We start from the raw sequence: 18,174 nt of genomic DNA, 5'->3' as shown, positions 1-18,174 counted from the left end.
GGATAGTGGCTGTAAATACCACAGGAGCACATAGAATCAAATCAGAAGCCTCCAGAACTGGACCTCAGGCCTCAGGGGCCCTATGTGGCCCTGCTAGTTTCTAGCTGGGGTCTCTTATTTCAGGCGGCAGGCCTGGGCCCAGTAGTACTGTCACTATGGAGACCAGGCTGCCGCTCTGGGGGCCCAGGCTCTCTCACTCTCAGAACCTCTCTTCCCTCCCTTGGGCTCTGGGATAATGAGGGTCTGCAGGGGCCAGGCCCTCACTAATCCCCTATTAAAAGTTGAAAGGGGCCAGGGAACCTCCAGAATAAACTCATTAACTTTTATGGGATAATAAATGTATCCCATTAAATTCTCATTCTTATGCTGGGCCAGCTTAACCTCCAGAACCCAGAGGGGTGGGCTCCCTGCCCACTGTATCCCCAGGCACCCCTGTATACCCACCTGCTGTCAAGCTCTCCCCTCCCCCACAACCCCAGCTGGGAGCCACTGCTACCACAAAGAAGGGATCAAGGCTGACCTCAGCTCAGAACTCTGGGCTCCCCTCCCTGTGCCCTCTTTGGCTTCCTCCTTAGGAGGCCAGCAACTGTGGCCCTCTGCAGGAACTACCGGAGTGACAGGGGCCCCTTCTGCCCTTGCAGAGAACCGGGTGGGGCTGGCAGATGGGAGCAGAGGCCTGTCTCTAGATGGCCCTCACCAAACCCAGACGTCACCACTCCACAGAGAGAGAGACCAAGGCCCAAGCGGGCGGCCCCCTGCCCAGGTCACGGAGGCAGTGAGGCATATGGATTTGGGATTGGAACCTGAAGTTTTCCAGCTGGCTGGTGCAGAAAGATTTGCAGAAACAATAGCACCAATTGGGGCAGCCCAGCTGGTCCTGAGGGGGCATCTGGAGTCTGTTCCAGGCATGCAGCAGGTGCTCCAGGCAGGGCCACTCCACTGTGACCCCAATCCTTCCATCACTCCCTCCACAGACCAATTCCACAGCCCACGAGCACTGTAAACCCTTGGCAGCCTCCTGGGCCTCAGCGCACCTCAGTTTCCCCATCTATAAGACAAGGACGATAATGCCTACCTGGTTGGATGCTGTGAAGAAAAGTCCCCAGTCTTTCCAGCTTCCCCTAAGCAGAGGCTAGACAACCCCTCACCCTGCCTTCACATCCAATCAGAGGCTGCCCGGTGTGGATCACCCGACTCCCATTTCTCCCCTTACCAAGCTGGGCCCTGGGGAGGAACGGCCAGGCAGGTGGCCTTCCCCGGGAGGCCCAGTCTGGGCCTGGGGAAGGGGAGGGGCCTCCAATCCCAAGAGGGGCCACGGTTGGGGGGTGGGGGTGGCACGGGCTGGGAGGCGGGAGCGGGGGAGAATCCACCGGGGAGGCATCCTGAATGGCTCATTAGTGCCGATGAAAGCCTTTTTTCATTTCGTCTAAATACTTTAAACAGGGCTCCCTCCGATGTCTATTTGCATAGCTTAAGAGCTAATGCGGGGGGAGGGCCCAGGCGGCGGCAGGGCCACGCCGGGGCGGGGGGCTGCCGGGGAGTTCCGGGGCTCCTCCGGGGTGGGGATGGCGGTGGCGGGGAGGAAAGGGGTGTTTCCCCGGACCCACCCCTCATAAAGGAAGAGGCCCCAGGCCCTGCATCCCTCCTGGAGAAGAGGAGAGAGGAGCAGCCCTGGGAGTGCTTTTGGGCCTTCCTGCACCAGGCAGAGCAGACAGGTGGGGAGACCTTGGGGGAACCCATCCACGTCCTACACGGGGGCCTTAGACGCAGCTGCCCTTTGCTTGACAGAGGCAGTAATATCCTCATTTAAAGATGAGGATGCTGACACGCTCGGGGTCAACACATTCTCTCCGACAGCAGAGGCCTCATCTATAGCTGTCCTCTCCTCACCCCAGGCCTGCCTCAATGTTGGCCCAATGGTGGGGGGTGCTGCCCGCCCTTTTGAGTCCCTGTAGCCTCAAAAGCTCTGAGAGGCAGCTTTCCTGGGCTGACATTTGAACACAGGGGTGCCTGCCCCTGCCCCTGCCCCTGCCCCTGCCCAGAGAAACCAGTGTTAAGGGTTTCTGATTTGGGGTCCAGACTCAGATGTGGTTTGGGCACTGGGTGGGTGCTCTCTGGGTCCCAGCCAGGAGACTTCCTGAGAGTCCGGACCAGGTCAGGCTCGACTCAGGTTCCAGATACTAGAAATTCTGATCCCAGCTCTACTTCCAGATTGCATGAGACCTTGGACAAGTCTATTCTCTCTCTGAGCCTTAGTCACTCAGGCTGGCTAGGGGGGTTCTCTACTGGACAGCTCCTCTCTCCTCCTGTGAGACAGGCTAGTATCCTGGGAAGACTAAGCAAAGGTTCAAACCCCAGCTCCACCACTGTATGACCCAACAAGTCCTTACCCCACCTATCTGGGCTTCAGGTTCTTTGTAATTCCCATCTCCAGAGTTGCAATGTCAATGATATAATACAAGATCTGAGAACAGCCTGACTGAGCATGTGGGTCCCTGCCATCCCTTTCACTATGCCCAACATCACATGCTCCCTCTCTGTCAATCTCTGTACCTTTGAACTCAGCGCCAGCGGAGAACCTAGGGAGCCTGGTGGCAGGGAGGGCAGGTCACAGGGCCTCAAACTTCCATCAGAATCACCCAAGATATCCGGAGATGCCCTGTCCCCAGAAATGGCTTCTTTTCTGGAGATTATCTTACCTCTCTGACAGTGGGTAGCACCCTCCGGGACCAAGTGGCAGCTGATTACGGAATCAATTTGCTCCTTTGGGGGCGCCTGGGTGGCTCAGTGGGTTAAGCCACTGCCTTCGGCTCAGATCATGATCTCAGAGTCCTGGGATCGAGCCCCGCATCGGGCTCTCTGCTTGGCGGGGAGCCTGCTTCCTCCTCTCTCTCTGTGGCTGCCTCTCTGCCTGCTTGTCATCTCTCTCTGTCAAATAAATAAATAAAATCTTTAAAAAAAAAAAAAAATTTGCTCCTTTGATATGCTATCTCGATCCCATTTAACCAAGAGCTCAGTCCCCCCAGATAACACAGTCAGTGCAATTGACAGTGACACGGGAGGTGCCCATTAGCTCTGCTCCATTGCCCAGCACCCACCTGGCAGCCAGCGGGAGGAGCTCTGCCCGCTGCGCTGTCTTCCTGAGGCAGAGGATCTCCTTGCCCTCCCTCCCCAAGGGAAGAATCCCACAGGTACCTACCCTGGGAGCCACAGGCCACATCTCTTAGGGGGCAATCCTGGAAAGAGACACTTGGTCTTCAGTCTATGCGATGAGAAAGGCTCCTCTTCCTTGTACTAGGCTAAGATCAGTCTCTATTCACCTGGCAAAGACCGTGTGACATCTGGGAGGTGGGCAAAGAGAGGAACCATGTCCTGGCATGTCATAGCCACTGCTCAGACCCTCTATTGATGACTCAAATGAATGACGCAGGGCCACTGGGAGATCATGTGCTCCAGAGGGTATGAGCCTGCCTGGGCGCTGTGTTGTTGGTGACTGGCACAGAATGCCAAGGCACAGATGGGCTGCTTTGCTGGGCATCTCAGGAGATGCAATTGGTCCTGTTTTCTTGGTGCTTTGGGGCATCAAGACCCCTCTGACCCAAAGCAATGGAGAGCCAGCCCTCTGACCTCCACCCACCTCTCCCACCCCATCTCTTCCCTCCTCCCCTTTGTCTGACACATCAGAGCTGCTATGGACTCCTGAACAGAATGTAGGCCATCTGCCACTTCCTTGTGCCTGCCAATCCATGGGGTGGGTGTGAGTCTGTGAAATGACAGCCCCACCATCAGACATTCAGAGTAACCAACCTTCTTCTTGCAAACTGTTAACGCCCTGGCTGTGTCTCCCGTCAAGTGCTCATGCAGCCATTTTGAGAGCTGTTAGGATCAGAATCCCCTCCCAGCCTTCTCAGGCAGGCAAAATTCTACAGGAGCTGAATCTGGAGCCAGCATCCATTGACCTTTTCCTGGCAGATGAGGAGCTGGAGAGCCTAGTGGGCCACAAGCAGAATAGGCATCATCTGTCCAGATATGGGGTTGTAAAAGTCAAAATAATTAATGGCAGAGCAATCTGTACCTCGAACCAGCAAGAGCAACTAAGTTTCATCTTCCAGAGCCTATCTAATTGACTGGTAGTGGCTGCTTGGATAATTGTGTTGAGAAGGATTCTGAAGTCCCATGTGGCTCAGCAAGAAATACCCAAAATTGGTTAACAGTGTCTGCCATGGATTAGGACTAACTATTCTATCCCTGCTTTGGCTAGTAACACAGGAAAGATAATGGGGGGAGGGCGGAGAAAGAAAGATAATGGGAATTCAGAAAGATGTGTCAAATGAGGAAAAGTAATATCAGTTAATCCTCAGTTAATCCTAAAAATGAAACCCTGGTTTACAGATGAGTAGACGAAGTTTCAGAGAGTTTAGGTTATTTGCTTGAGGTCACACAACCCGGAAGTGGAATGGATTTGGGATTTGAAGCCACACAGGCTTTACTCTAGAGCTTGTCTCTTCCCCCCTCTATTCACATCACTGTTCTAAAAGGATTTAAAAATAAAAAAAGATAAATGACTGAGAAGTGAGAGAAATAGGACATAATGGGACCCTAACAAAGATGTCGTGTACCCATGAGGGAATCTAAAACAAAACCCCAGGGCTCCTGGATGGCTTAATCAGTTAAGTATCTGCCTTCGGCTCCGGTCATGATCCTGGAGTCCCGGGGTTGAGTCCCACATCAGGCTTCCTCCTTGGCAGGGAGTCTGATTCTCCTTCTTCCCCTCACGCCACCGGTATTCCCACTCTCTCTCTCAAATAAATAAATAAAATGAAGGGAAAAAATTGAAAATGAAACAAAACCCCAAATATATGAAACATTTCCTGAGACTAATGACCAGCAGCTTCACTGAGAATAGAAAATGAACTTGAATGACCTATAATCTCAGCAGAAAAGTCACTGTGGTGGGGCCTGGCCTTCTTGGTAAGGGTCTTACCTCAGGGCTTCAACTCACTGGTCGAAGCCACTTCCTTTCTTTGGCCTGTCTCTTCATCTATTAAATGAGACCCCGATTAGGTGTGGCAAATATTTCTCTCTCATGTCAGTCTAAGGTGGCAAGCATGGCTGCCCAGAGTGTTGTGTTGAGAAGGATTCTGAGGCCAAATCTGAGAAGAGCAGGAACTCATGGCGAGATAAATCAGTAACGTCTGTCTACCTCTGGTGTTGGAGGAGAAAGGATATCTCATGAGACATCCTGGAAATAGATGATATCATCTCATTCCCCGGTCTTGGATTCTAGAGCTCCTGGTTCTCAACAGATCGTAGGATCTCAACAAATCATAGTGTCTCCTACGATTTGGATGGGCTGTGGTGCCCCTCCCTGTGGGGGAGGGGGAGAATCTCTGATCATGCGTTATTATTTCAGGACTCTCCTCAGAGACCCCAACCACGGGGGACGGGCAGGCTCCAGGCATCGAGGAGACAGACGGGGAGCTGACTGTGGCCCCCACACCTGAGCAGCCAGAACGAGGCGTCCACTTCGTCACAACAGCCCCTACACTGAAGCTGCTCAACCACCACCCACTGCTCGAGGAATTCTTACAAGAAGGGCTGGAGGGTGGCGAGGAGGGGCTGAGGCCAGCACTGCCTTTCCAGCCTGACCCACCAACACCGTTCACCCCGAGTCCCCTTCCCCGCCTGACCAACCAGGACAGCCGCCCTGTCTTCACCAGCCCCACTCCGGCCATGGCTGCAGCTCCCACTCACCCCCAGGCCAGAGAAAGACCCTGGAGCCGGGAGTCTGAGCCCCCCGTACATCATATCACAGCTCCCCTACCTCCCGTACCCAGCCTGGGTTCCGGGGAAAGGCCTAATACTACACCCCCCAGCAGAGCCTGGACCCCGACCCAAGAGGGTCCTGGAGATATGGGCAGACCATGGGCTCCAGAGGTCAAGTCCCAGACCCTGGGGCTTGGGGTGGAGGGAGCCATCACGACCTCCACGGCTTCAGGGGACGATGAGGAGACCACCACCACCATTGTCACCACCACCATCACCACCGTCCAGCCACCAGGTCAGCTCCCCGCTGGCTTAGAGATCTGGAAATGGGTATGGGGGAACGGCGGGGCCCCTGTAGTCCCCTGCCCCTGTCACTATGCCAGCCTGCCTTGCCCTTTGGCACCAAGGGCCAGCCTGCAGTAGGCAAGTGGATGGGAACCAGATGGCCTGGGTTCTAATCCGGATCTGAAGGAATGACAACAGACCCTAGGAATTTTGCTGAACTTCGCTGAGACTCATCTGTAAAACGGTGATAAGACCTACCTCATTGAGCCACTGTGATAACTGAGATAAAATTGCACCTAGTAGGTGCTCAAAGGTGGTCCCCTTCTTTCAACAGGGAAATAGGTGCCCCAAGAGCTGGGCTTCACCATACACACACACACACACACACAATGGTCAGTTTTAGTTGAACCAACACCCTCAGAGCTGGGCTTAGCCTTGTGTTTCCTCCTGCCTCCCAGGCCCTTGTAGCTGGAATTTCTCAGGCCCGGAGGGCTCTCTGGACTCCCCCACGGCCCCCAGCTCACCTACAGATGTCGGCCTGGACTGTTTCTACTACATTTCCGTCTACCCCGGCTACGGTGTAGAAATCAAGGTAAGCAACCTGGCTCCCACCGGGACAAAGCTGGGACTAGTGTGTTATTTTTCCAGAAACGTGCTGGCCACTGGCCGAGGTGAGGTTGCTCAGCGGCATGGTTGGCCTAGAGCTGGGGCTGGGCCTAAAACTTGGTCAGCTTCTGCCCTGTGCTCTAGAGAGGGAAGAGCTTCTGTTCCCAAGGGCTTCATCAGGAGCTCAGGAGAGTTTAAGGAGGGGCTCAACTCTTGGATGAGCAGAGGAGTGTGTGAGGGTCTGAATTTATGTGGTTGGGGGAGCATGAATGTAGGGCTCCATGGTTGGGCCTGAAAGAGCCAGGGGGCCTCATTGACTGACTTACGCACTCACTCATTCCTTCAGCAAATACTCCCTGAGCAGCTCCTCTGGGCCAGGCCCAGTGCTGGCTCCTGGGGTGCAGAGCTGGGGAAGATAGACATGGCACACCATCAGAGAGAACCATCTGGTGGGCAAGTCAGACCCACAGCCCCAGCTTCCTTCCCGCTGCCTCCCTGGGCCATCTCATCCTTCCCTTGGGATTAAGACTCTCTCTTGCTCCTCAACCCTGAGCCTGCCGGTCCTCCTGGATGTCCCATAGGCTCTTCCACCTCCACGAGCCTCAAAGCTAACTCTTCCCTTTTGCTCCCCTAAACCTGCTTGCCAAACACCACTCCTGACCTCAGAGATGGACACCCCAACCCTTCAGAAACAGGGAGCAGGGCTGCCACCATGCAATATGGATGGCACCTGGAGGCCAGCTTGGCCCCTCTTTCTTCCTCTTCCCTGAGTCCCATCAACTGGTGTCTCCATTCTATCATGACGTTCCCCAAAACTCAGATCTGCCGGCTTCTCCCGTCCATCCCACCACCACCATGTGGTCCAGCCTCCATCATCCCTCCCCCAGGTGAAGCAGTGGCTGCCTCACTGGTCACCCCACTCTTGCCTGCCCCCACTGTCTTCCCCCTCCACTGTAGTCACTTTTCTTTTATTATCTTTTTTTTTTTTTTAATTATATAAGTAAGCTCTTCCGCCCAACGTGGCACTTGAACTCATGACCGCAAGATCAAGAGTCGCATGTTCTATAGACTGAGCCAGCCAGGCGCCCCTCCACTGCAGTCATTTTCCCATATGAAGACAGTCCTCCCCTCCACACCTCCCCAGAGGCCTCTGAATGGAGGCCAGTCCCTCCAGCCCATGTCCAACCACTCCCTCCCTCATTGTCTCCCTGACCCTTTGCATTGACCAGCTAGCTGGATGGGCCAAGGTTGCTTTCCCCACAAGCCCCAATGATACATGCTGGTCCCTCTGCCCAGAAGTGTCATCCTCTTATCCCTTTCTGGGACTCACTCTCGGTGTCACTTTCTCAGGGACTTATCTCCTGATGCCCCATCCTATGAGTCTGTTAATAGCTGGCCACATCCCCAGCCAGACTGTGGGCTCCTTGAGGAGTACCCTGAGTGGGGGCCCAGAATGGGGTCTCCGTGGACTGGCTGAATGAATGCACAGATGGTTGGAGGAAGGAAGGAAAGAGGTAACAGTGGCCTGAGTATGGAAAGAGAATGGAGGTAGAGGCGGGCATTCGGCCCAGCTGAGAGTATCAGGCAAGTGACTGAGAACAGAGGGAAGAGGGCAGAGGAGGAGTCTGGGAAACAGGGCAGTGCTGGCCGCTCCTAGCTCTCAGCCTGCTCCCTACCCGTCCCTATGCTCCCCACCCATCCCTAAACCCCTGGATCTGAGCCTGGAGCCAGCTACGCCTGTCCTGGGGATGTCAAGGGCAGGTCTCTGAGTCAGGACCAGAGGAAGGGGAACCCTCTCCCCCCACCAGTGGGCCCCTCCCCTTCTCTCTGTGACTGTTTGCTCCTGCTCTGCCAAGCTCTGGGCCCCTCGCTCTGGGCTGACAGGGAGGGTAATTAGGAGCCTCCGCCACCCCCCCCCAAGCCATTAGCACTCAGTGCCGCTTAATTAAGGTAATTAATGTAAAATCATCACCTAATGAGAGGTGGCACCGGCTGTGGCTCACCGGGTAGAAGGCACCAGCTGCAGGTGTGGGGAAGGGGGTGGGAAGGGGCAGATGCCAGGCTGAGGGCCCTCCTGCCAGCCTGAGCTGGCATCACCTGCCCCCCAAGGCTGCCATTCCCACTGAAGCCCCCTGAGCCAGGCTGGGCCCGGTCTAGGTCCTCTCCACAAAGGGGCAAGATGCTGGCTCTGTGGGCTCCAGCCCTGGCCCCGGGCATGAGCCCCACCCTGCTTGCCCCCCACCATAAGCCCTATGTCTGTTGTCGTCTGGGGCTGCCACATTTTTTTTTTTCCCATCAGAATGCAAAAGCTGTTACCAGGCAACCCTGAGATGAAGACCTGTCACAGCCCGGGATGGCGGTCTGCAAATGTGGCAGCCAGACGCTGGCACCGCCCTCCACCCCACCACCGTGGGGCAGAGTCCTTGAGGGATCCAGTTGGCCCTGATGGCCAGAATTAAGAGTCTGAGACCATGGCAGGAAGGTCCGGGGGGTGGGGAGGGGGAGAAGGGACAGCATCAGCCAGTGCTGAAGCAAAGGTTACGGTTCATCTCCTTCGGGGGCCAGATCTGGAACCTCTGCTCCTCCTGGGCCTCCCAGCCACACCACCCAGATCTCCTGGGGACCAGAAGAATTAATTACTGATCCTGCAGACTGGTACCAATGGAGAGTTGGGGAAACTGAGGCCAGCAAGGAAAGGCAATCCCTAAGGTCACTCAGTGAGCCATTAACTCACATTTTTTTGTTTGATGAATGACTTTGCTCTACAAACATAAGTGGAGAAATTATCACGTGGCAGGCTGTGTGAGGGGGCGCTGGACACAGTTCCTGGGGGAGATGGAAATCGGAAGAACTGACCGGAGAAGGCTCGGCACCATTGGGATGGAGTGGGAAGCAGGAGCATGGCAGGAATGCAGGGATACGGCACACTTTTCAGCCTGGAGGGTCAGAGAAGGCCTTCCGGAGGCCGTGATAGCCACTCTGGGACCTGACAGAGGAGAGGTCAGCTGACACACCAGGATCAGGAAGCCATGGCTAAGGTGGTCTGGCTGTTGATGGTTCCCAGGACTGCATGGGACAGGTGACTTTCATTGCATGCGAGCAAGAGGTGAACTTAGGTGCTTCCAGATCGCCCTCCTGCCAGAGGCTAGGCCTGAAAACAGTGCTGGTCTCCCTGGGCAGTGGGGAATGGAATGGGTGAGGTGGCTGGAAGACTGAGAAGGTGCCCGTGGCCTCTTCAGACTTGGGGAAAGACTTGTGGCTTCCCTCCAATGTGGGTGAGCCCTGGCCTGCCTCTCCTCGAGTTCACAGGTACGGTTCAGGGCAGGTGGAAGGGATGGAATCCAGGCAGGGGTGGGTGGGAGAAACCATGGGAGGAGAGAAGCATGTGAAGGACCCACAGCTCACATCCCTGACACCATGCTGGGCCCCTGCCATGTGACCATAGCTCTGGATAAAGTCTGGGGCCTCTTTTCATGAGGAACAGGCTCAGGGCTTCCAGAACTCCAAACTCCCATGCTCTCCATGTCTTGGACTCCAGCCCCTCATAACCTGCTTTATCCCCTGCCCCCACCTCCCTTCAGGCCGCTGCACTGATCTGTGCACTGTGGCCGAGGGTCTGAGCTGCCCAGAGGGAGGAGGCCACCTCAGGTCCTCCGTAAACAGAGGAGGTTTACCTCTTTCAGCTGGGGTCAGGCACTGCGCTAGGCTCTCTTGAGAAGTCCCTTCAGGATGGCTGGACACCAGACCCTGGGCCCGTGTGGATGCCATCCCTTCTCCAGGCAGCCGGTCTCCCCTGAGGGCTCCAGGCCTTTCAAATGGGCCTGGCATGTGCATCTCATTGCACTTGGCATTTCAAGAGCCTTCTCACTGCCAGTCTCCATCTTGGCTTGACTGCTCTCTGTACCATCTGGAGCCTGGGCACAGCTGCCCATTATCCCCACCCTTGTGCCCCAGGTGGCCCCATTGGAACATAGCTCTTCCACGCCAGGCCAGCTGCCACTTTGATAGCCAGAACTCCAGGACCAGGCCTGATAGGGACACCAATAGGGTGGTGGGTCCATGGGGTGAGATTTCTGGGCAACCTCCTCTTTTCCAGCTTCTGGAAGGCTCGTCTGAGAGGAATTAGGGAGGTGCAGGCAGGTCTGGCCCCATGCATTTAGACCCCTCTCCCCATCCCTAAAGCAGACTCTGTCCCATAAGGGTTTGTGGACAGGCACAGAGGCTGTCATGTGGGACTGGGGTTCCAGCCTCGGCAGCCCGTCCCTTGGTGACCAGCAAAGCCCCCAGCCTTCCCTGGAACTGTTTGCTTCTCTGTAAAAGAAGATGAATCAGATGATGCTGAAAGGTGCTCCCAGCCAGTCCATCTGAGCATGTTCCCTCTCCTGGGTTCAGGAAGCCCCCTTCTAGGCCAACCGGGCCGTGGTCTTTCAAGCTCTTGACCCTGCTTCCTTTTCCTAGCAGCTGTAGAACCTGGTCCAGAGAGAGGGTGGCTCCCATGTACAGTATCCCGGAGGCAGAGCCCTAGAAGAGCTGGGGCTGTGGTGGGTTGACGGCCAGCTACCATCACATCAAAAGCATTAGTCTCACCAAGGTAGAGCCCAGATCCCCCCCAAAAAGGGGAAGAGGACCCCTCGGCAGTGCTCAGCCCCTTACAGGTGGGATCTCACTTAATCCTTACAACCTTATCAAGTAGGTACAACCATCCCGTTCCACACATGAAAACTGGGGTTCAGGAAGGTCATGTAACTTCCCCCAAGGACCTTTCAGCTAGTCAGTGATAGAGCCGGAAGCTATTTCAGGACTCAAGAGCCCCTGTTCTTCCCCTGGCCTAGGAGATTGGCCCAGGCATGGTTAAGCCGAACAGGGGGTGCATGGGGGTGCATCCCTTTCCTCAGCTCCTCCCTGCCTGTGCCTGTAAGACGCCCGCCTGGAATTCTTCCAGTCTGGGGAAGGGCCTAGGAGGCTATGCATGAAGACAAAGCCCTAGGCCAGGAATCGGGGGTCCCAGTCCAGAATCCTGGCTTTGCTTTGGGTGTATGGTATGACACAAAGAGGAACTCTGCACTTTTCTGATTGCGAGGTGCCCTTGTCTATAGAGCAGAAGTAAATAAAATCTGCTCGGATTCCCTCCTTGAGATTTTGTGATACAGGAAAGGATAAAGGGTGTGAAAGCTTTGAAACGACAAAGGGTCTCCTGGGAAAAGTTGTGCCTCTCCTGCTGTGGGGAGTGGGGGAGCACGTGGGTGTGGGGGAGCACGTAGAGTTGGGGGAGCACATGGATTTTGTGGAGCATGCACATGTGAGGAGGGGCTTGTATGTGGGGGAGCACATGGGAACGAGGGCACACGTGTGCCCTGCCATGTGTTTGAGGGAGCTGCATGTGTGCAACCGGGCTTGTGTCAGAGTACACACGTGGGTGCTGGTGACCAGAAGAGCGTAGGGGAGCAGGGCCTGTGGCCATCTTCTGGGGGAGGGGCTCACACACCAGAGTCACCCTTGAGCTTGTCCTTGGCCTGTGCAGGGTTTTTACTGGGGGGAATTGTGGCACTGTCCCACCTATGAGTCACACCATTAGGGCATGTTCTGGAAACCTGACTGGTGGCTTCAATGGGGACAGACAAGCCAGTCAAGCCTGATGATCTGGGGGGGCCAGCAGAGGGCAACCTAAATCCTCCCTGCCTCCTGGGAGTTTAGGAAGGAGTGGTGTCCCCTCCCCCCACCCCACGTCCTTCCTTGTACTGACTTCAGGGGCAGCAGGAAGCCAGGCAGTGCAAGACAGCCCTAGGTCCTGTCAGAATTGTCCTCACCTCCCTCTGCTCCTTCCCCCTACCCAGCCCCCAGCTCCCTCCTCCTCACCCCTTGTCACAGGCTAGGGGGTGTGGGAAGAAGGCCCTTGTGAGCAGAGCTGACATTTCAATCTGTCTCCCAAGCTCTTCCGATGCCTGCAAATTGCATCAAGACTCCATCACCCTCCTTGTCCAACACTCAGCCCTGTCTGGCCCCTGTCAGGCTTGGCCCTCGAAAAAGTGACAAATTACATTGCAGCCACTGCGGCAGGCCTGGAAGTGGGTGCTCGGAACCGAGGGGAGCAGAGCCACTCAGACAGCCTCTAGCTGAGAACAGGAGGCCTTCAGGAAGTGAGCCCCGGGGTAGTCCAAGTCCATTCCATCCCATGGTCTTGAGGTAGCCCTCACCATGGCTGGGCTGGAAGCCAGGCTGGCTGGAGGGGGCCATAAGCCTCAGCTCCCAGTTTTCCCAGCCTTACAGGGTTCTGGGTGATGGGGGGAGGGGTGTTGTGTGGAAGGATAGCTAGGATAGCTGATAGAAACATATATCTTAACATCTTGGAAAAAGCTCAGTCTGGCCCAAACGCCAGCGCTAAAGCTGATGGGCCTGGGGCCTGGGAACAAGCATCTGGACATCTAGGTGACTGTGGCAGGAGTTTGGGAGGGAAGGGGTTGCCTCCAACAAGGCAAGATTCTTCTACTCAACACCTTGGCGACCTTTTGCAAGTTCCTTAGCCTCTCTGAGCCTCTGTTGACTTGTGGGGATTTCACCACGAGCCTTATAGAAGTGTGGGGGCAAGGAAATCATGCCTGTGAACAGAACAAGGCTTGGCACCTGACAGGTGCTCCATGAATACTAATTGTTTTTGCCATGTTTTCACTACTGGTGGGGAGTGGCAGGGTCGAGAGCTGGAAGCTCTAGGTCAAAGGATGTTTACAGCAATGAGACACAAGGCTAAACTCATCTCTGCTTCTCTGCTTTTGTTTCTTTAGTGATTTCCCTGCAGGGATGTCCTCCCTCCCTTCCCCTCCTCCCCCCAGGTCCAGCCCCCCAAGGCCCTCTGAGATCCACCTGCTCTACACTCTCCTCGAGCCTGCAACCCCTCCCCCCCACCAGAGGATCCCTGCCGCATGCATTCAGTGCCACTTAAGGCAGAATTATATGCTGCCTAGCATCTCTCAATAATTACAGATTCCACGTGTGTGAGTCTTGTTTGCCCAACTCTAGAATCATAGAATCTCCAAGTTTGAAGGGACCTCATCCAGCCTCTGCCGGGCGGCAGGAATTCCCCGAGGAATGTCCCCGGCAGATGGTCAGGCAGCCTCCCCCAGAATGTCCCCTGGAAGGGAAGCTCCTTGTAGAGAGCCAACACTGCTGCCCTGCCATGAGCTGTCTTTGGGGCCCCAAAGACCCACAGGGTCTTTTCTCCCGGGCAGGCAGAGAAGTCCCCAGGGCACCTCAGTTGTCTGCATTGTCAGCACCTAGAGTCTCAGGGGTCCAGAGCTCGGCTCTCTCCTCCGATCTGCCTGAGCTCAGCATCCATCCTTGCACTTCTCAGCCCACAGGAATCGGGCGAAGAATGTACTTCCAGGGGGTCCACACATTCACTGTCTCCATCTTGATTGCAACTGCGTCTTTTTTGCAACTCACCACTGAAGAGGGTGTTGTGACCCCAGATCTTGCCCTGGGCTTTATTTTTATTTTTATTTTTATTTTTATTTTTATTTTTTTGCCCTGGGCTTTAATGGAGAAATGCAGAGAGGACAAGTAGGGAGGGCTTGAGGCAAAAGAATTGATTGGCCAGGCTTGGTAGGCAGAGGGTGAGGGTCCTGAGATGGGAAAGAATGACCAGCTTCACCTGGAGGGCAGGAGGAGAGGGTATTCCTTGCATACGCAAATACCCAGGGGAGTGGAGGGGAGGGAAGGCTGCAGTGTGTGCAAGAGAGGCTGGCTGAGCAATCAGGTCAGCTGAAGCCAAGCTGGGCAGGGCCTTGAGAGCCAGGTAGTGGGGGCTTTGTGGAGCGCCACCAAACGATTTCATTAAGGAAGCACTCTGTTCCGATGGCTGGCCACAGGTTGGGGATATTCACGTACTGATGAGGAGGGAGGAGTGGTGATGCCCTGGAGGCAGGGAGGCCGGCTGGAGACTGCTGGGGCTCCAAGTGAACCAAAGTAGCCAGGAGCTGGGAGTGGCAGGAGGGATGAAGAATAATAAAAAGATCTGGGTCCAATAGATCGGAGGGAATGACTGATTGGCTGTGGGGAATAAGGGAGGAGGCAAGATGTCAGTTTCAAACTTGGGCATGGGATGGATGGAGAGGGAAGCTGCTGGTGGAGGGGAACAGGGCGGCGGGTGGAGGGGAGAAGGAAGAGGGTAGCTCAGTGTGAGGCAGGCTGAGGGTGGGGTGCCTGGGAGACATCCAACAGGGGGCATCCAGGGAAAGTGAGTACATGGGTCTGATGCTTAAAAGACCTCACAAAGGGGCACCTGGGTGGCTCAGTGGGTTAAAGCCTCTGCCTTCGGCTCAGGTCATGATCCCAGGATCCTGGGATGGAGCCCAGCGGTGGCATCGGGCTCTCTGCTCAGCAGGGAGCCTTCTTCCACCCCCACCCTGGCCTACCTCTCTGCCTACTTGTGATCTCTCTCTCTCTGTCAAATAAATAAAATCTTTAAAAAAAAAAAAAAAAGACCTCAAAGGGCTGGTCAGGCCCTTGGACACCCTCTAGTTCAACACACCTACTCCGTCCCCACTTTGCAGATGGGAAAACTGAGCCCTGAGAAGTGAAGGGACGGGAAGCAGCTGGTGTTCTAGTGTCACTGAAAAGTTTTGGAGACAGAAAGACAAGCCTACAAATTCCAGTTCTGCTAATCATCCCTGTGTGACCTTGGATATGAACTTCAGATCCCCTCTCCCAGGGTTATCGGGAAGGTGAAATGAGCCCCTCCTGCGCTCAAGTGCCCAGCTCAGGGCCTGGGGGCTCCAGTGGCCAAGTGGCGCTGAGGATTGGCTGTGTCTGGGGCCCCTAGGAGTCTGTGGGCAGCAGGGCTCCGTCAGCAGGAAGAAGGCTGACTGCTCCGCTTTGCACTGTCTATCCCATGACAGGTCCAGAACATCAGCCTCCGAGAGGGGGAGACGGTGACTGTGGAGGGCCTGGGGGGGCCTGACCCACTGCCCCTGGCCAACCAGTCTTTCCTACTGAGGGGGCAAGTCATCCGTAGCCCCACCCACCAAGCAGCACTGAGGTTCCAGAGCCTCCCACCACCTGCTGGGCCTGGCACCTTCCATTTCCACTACCAAGGTAGGCCTGGGCAGCTGGGGGAAGAACCAGCCCAGACTGGGTGTCCTCCTGGGGATCTCTGGTGCCATTATAGGTATGGGTGTGGGGAGTCAGCGGGACAGGCGCAGGTGCCCTGTGACGCTCTGTACAACTAAAGGTGATTATTGCACACCTGACACTTCCAGAACCTTCCCTCTGCCACCTACTACCTTGTAGAAATCTGGTTGTGAAGGGGGCCTGACACAGAACCCTGTAGTCCCAGGGGGCCCATTTCCACTTACTCATTCACTCACTTATTCATTCGGTAAACTCTTCCTAGCTATCTGCTCTTTGCTCTTCGCCAGGCTGTGCTGGACAATGACAATGTCAAGGATCTTTGAGGGCCTTGAGGCATTCCTTGACCTCAAGGAGTTCCGAATCTCTAGAGGAGGTAGACACTGAAATAGGCAATAACAATAGAAGGCCTACCTCCCAAATGCAAGGGGGTCAAGGTCAAAGGGGCTTGATGTGACCTTCTGGAGGTTCTTAGCAACCAACGTGGCTTTCCTGAACCACCTCATCCACTCTAGACCTGGCTCATGCCCCAGTCAGCTCAGAAAACCTCTGGAAAGAGGGGAGTGGCCAGATAAAATGGGAAAAATCACAGACTCAAGAGATGGGCAGATCTGTGTCTAAATCCTCTTCCCATTGGCTGTTGACCTTGGACAGGTCATTTGACCTCTCTAACCCTTCCTTTCCTCTGCTGTACATGTGACCAACATGCCTATTCCATAAAGTCACAAGGAGGATTAAACAAAAGGGTTCATGGCAAATGCTTAGCACTTAGCCCGTTCCATGAACTTAGCGTGTTCCATGAAGGAACCAGAAACAAGGGTTAAAGAACTGGCAGGATGGGAAGGGGAGGAAAAGGGGCTTGCCTCTGCCCCTTTCCCATCAGCATCTCTCCTGATACCCCTTCCCCCAGGCAAAGTCTTCTTGACAGGGTAACTCACCAGTTCAGACTGGGGAGTGCTAATGGGGAAATAATTGGTGTGAGCGATTATGGCATTGCCCTGCGTTGTCAGGGACCGATTCTGCAGCCCTGCTGGGTCCACAGCCCCGAGGGGGAGGAGGACGGGGCGCTGGAGAGGGAAATGCTTAGAACCCACCTAAGATGCACTCACCCCTCGCTAGCCTCTCTGCCCAAACTGGGAGAGCAGTCTGGTGCTGGCATCAGGAATGGCCAGCAGGGCTTGGCAGAGGCAGGGGGCCAGCTGAGACAAGGGTGAGCATCTAGGCGGCCCGGCCAGCCTCCCTAATGGCTCATCAATCCTCCCCAGCAGCGGGCATAATTTCACGGCATGGTAACCTCTCTTGCCGCAAATTCCTTTGCACAAAACCCCGGACATTCTGTTGGGCCAGACAAAGGTGGCTGAAAGACAGTGAGCTGGAGGCCCGGCAAAGGGTACAGACCCCAAGGAGGGGCTGGGAGAGCTGGCCCAGTCCTGCCTTCTGCTCAGCTCCCAGAAGCCCTCCCTCCTCGGCCCAGTTTTTGTCAATGATCAGCTCTTTCCTTAATGAGTGTAATTCCCCTAATTATAGGCTGTAATTAGCCCTGATCCCAGAGATGGGAACAGGAGGAGCATGTGCTCACACGCGTGTCTCCCTGGGCTGGAGAAAGAGGGTGCCAGAAGAGGGGGCGAGGGGACTAGTACCCACAGCACTGCCGGAGCTATCCAAGATAATGTTGGAGATCACAAGGAAGGGCCCCCACAAGGGCTTCATCTGTAGAATCAGGCTCCGACTCCCCTCCCACAGCCCCTGGCAGGGTGAGGAAGCAGAGGGCCCTGCCAGGCATCCCCTCCTCCCTCCTGAGCATTCCTGGCACTGGACTTGGCCCCAGAAACAGACGCCGGGAGAAAATAGCTCAACAGATTGCCGTCATCCAGGCTCCCTGGGAACGGTAGTCATGGCAACAGGAGGAAGCTCCTCCTGGGAAGTGGCCACTATGGAGTCTGGGGGCTTCCTCATCTGCCCCCAGCCTCCTGCTCTCACCTCTTCCCAGCCCAGTTTCCTAATTTGTGAAATGGGAGACCGCTCTTTCCAGGGTTGCGATAAGGACCCACAGGGAAGATATAAGGACATCTGACTCATGACCGGGAGCTGTCTGGGTATCACCCCCCACTCCCTGCACTCTGGTTGGGAGTGCCCCACACTCTTCTCTGCATCCCATTCTGGCCAGGGGTCTCTCCTCAGGTCATTGTGAGGGGTTACCCTCACCAACTACCCAGGGCAATCTTGTCTATCACTCATGGGTTCCTCAGAATCCTGAGCCCTGGTTTTTACTTCACCAGGGGAAGCAGGTGGGAGACGGGAGATGGAAAGCTCTAGAGCCAGGAGCTTCAAATGCCTTCTCCACCACTTACTGGCTATGTGATCAGGGCAATTCCCCCAGTCTCTCTGAACCTCAGT

General features: G+C 55.4%; 1 protein-coding gene across 4 annotated transcripts in view; it reads left to right on the top strand.

The window, feature by feature from the left end:
- The window catches only part of SEZ6 (seizure related 6 homolog), a 45,022-nt gene that overhangs the window by 16,222 nt on the left and 10,626 nt on the right, over positions 1–18,174 (top strand). For all 4 annotated transcript variants that reach the window (XM_045070232.1, XM_045070230.1, XM_045070233.1 and 1 more), the window contains exons 2-4: positions 5,414–6,061; positions 6,510–6,643; positions 15,549–15,744. In XM_045070232.1, the coding sequence (XP_044926167.1) occupies positions 5,414–6,061; positions 6,510–6,643; positions 15,549–15,744 (978 nt within the window). The remainder of the gene's footprint in view (positions 1–5,413; positions 6,062–6,509; positions 6,644–15,548; positions 15,745–18,174) is intronic.

This window comes from Mustela putorius, unplaced genomic scaffold (assembly GCF_011764305.1).
Source record: "Mustela putorius furo isolate JIRA1106 unplaced genomic scaffold, ASM1176430v1.1 tig00003962_pilon_pilon_pilon, whole genome shotgun sequence".
Taxonomy (NCBI): domain Eukaryota; kingdom Metazoa; phylum Chordata; class Mammalia; order Carnivora; family Mustelidae; genus Mustela; species Mustela putorius.
This window is presented reverse-complemented; position numbering and strand designations above follow the sequence as displayed.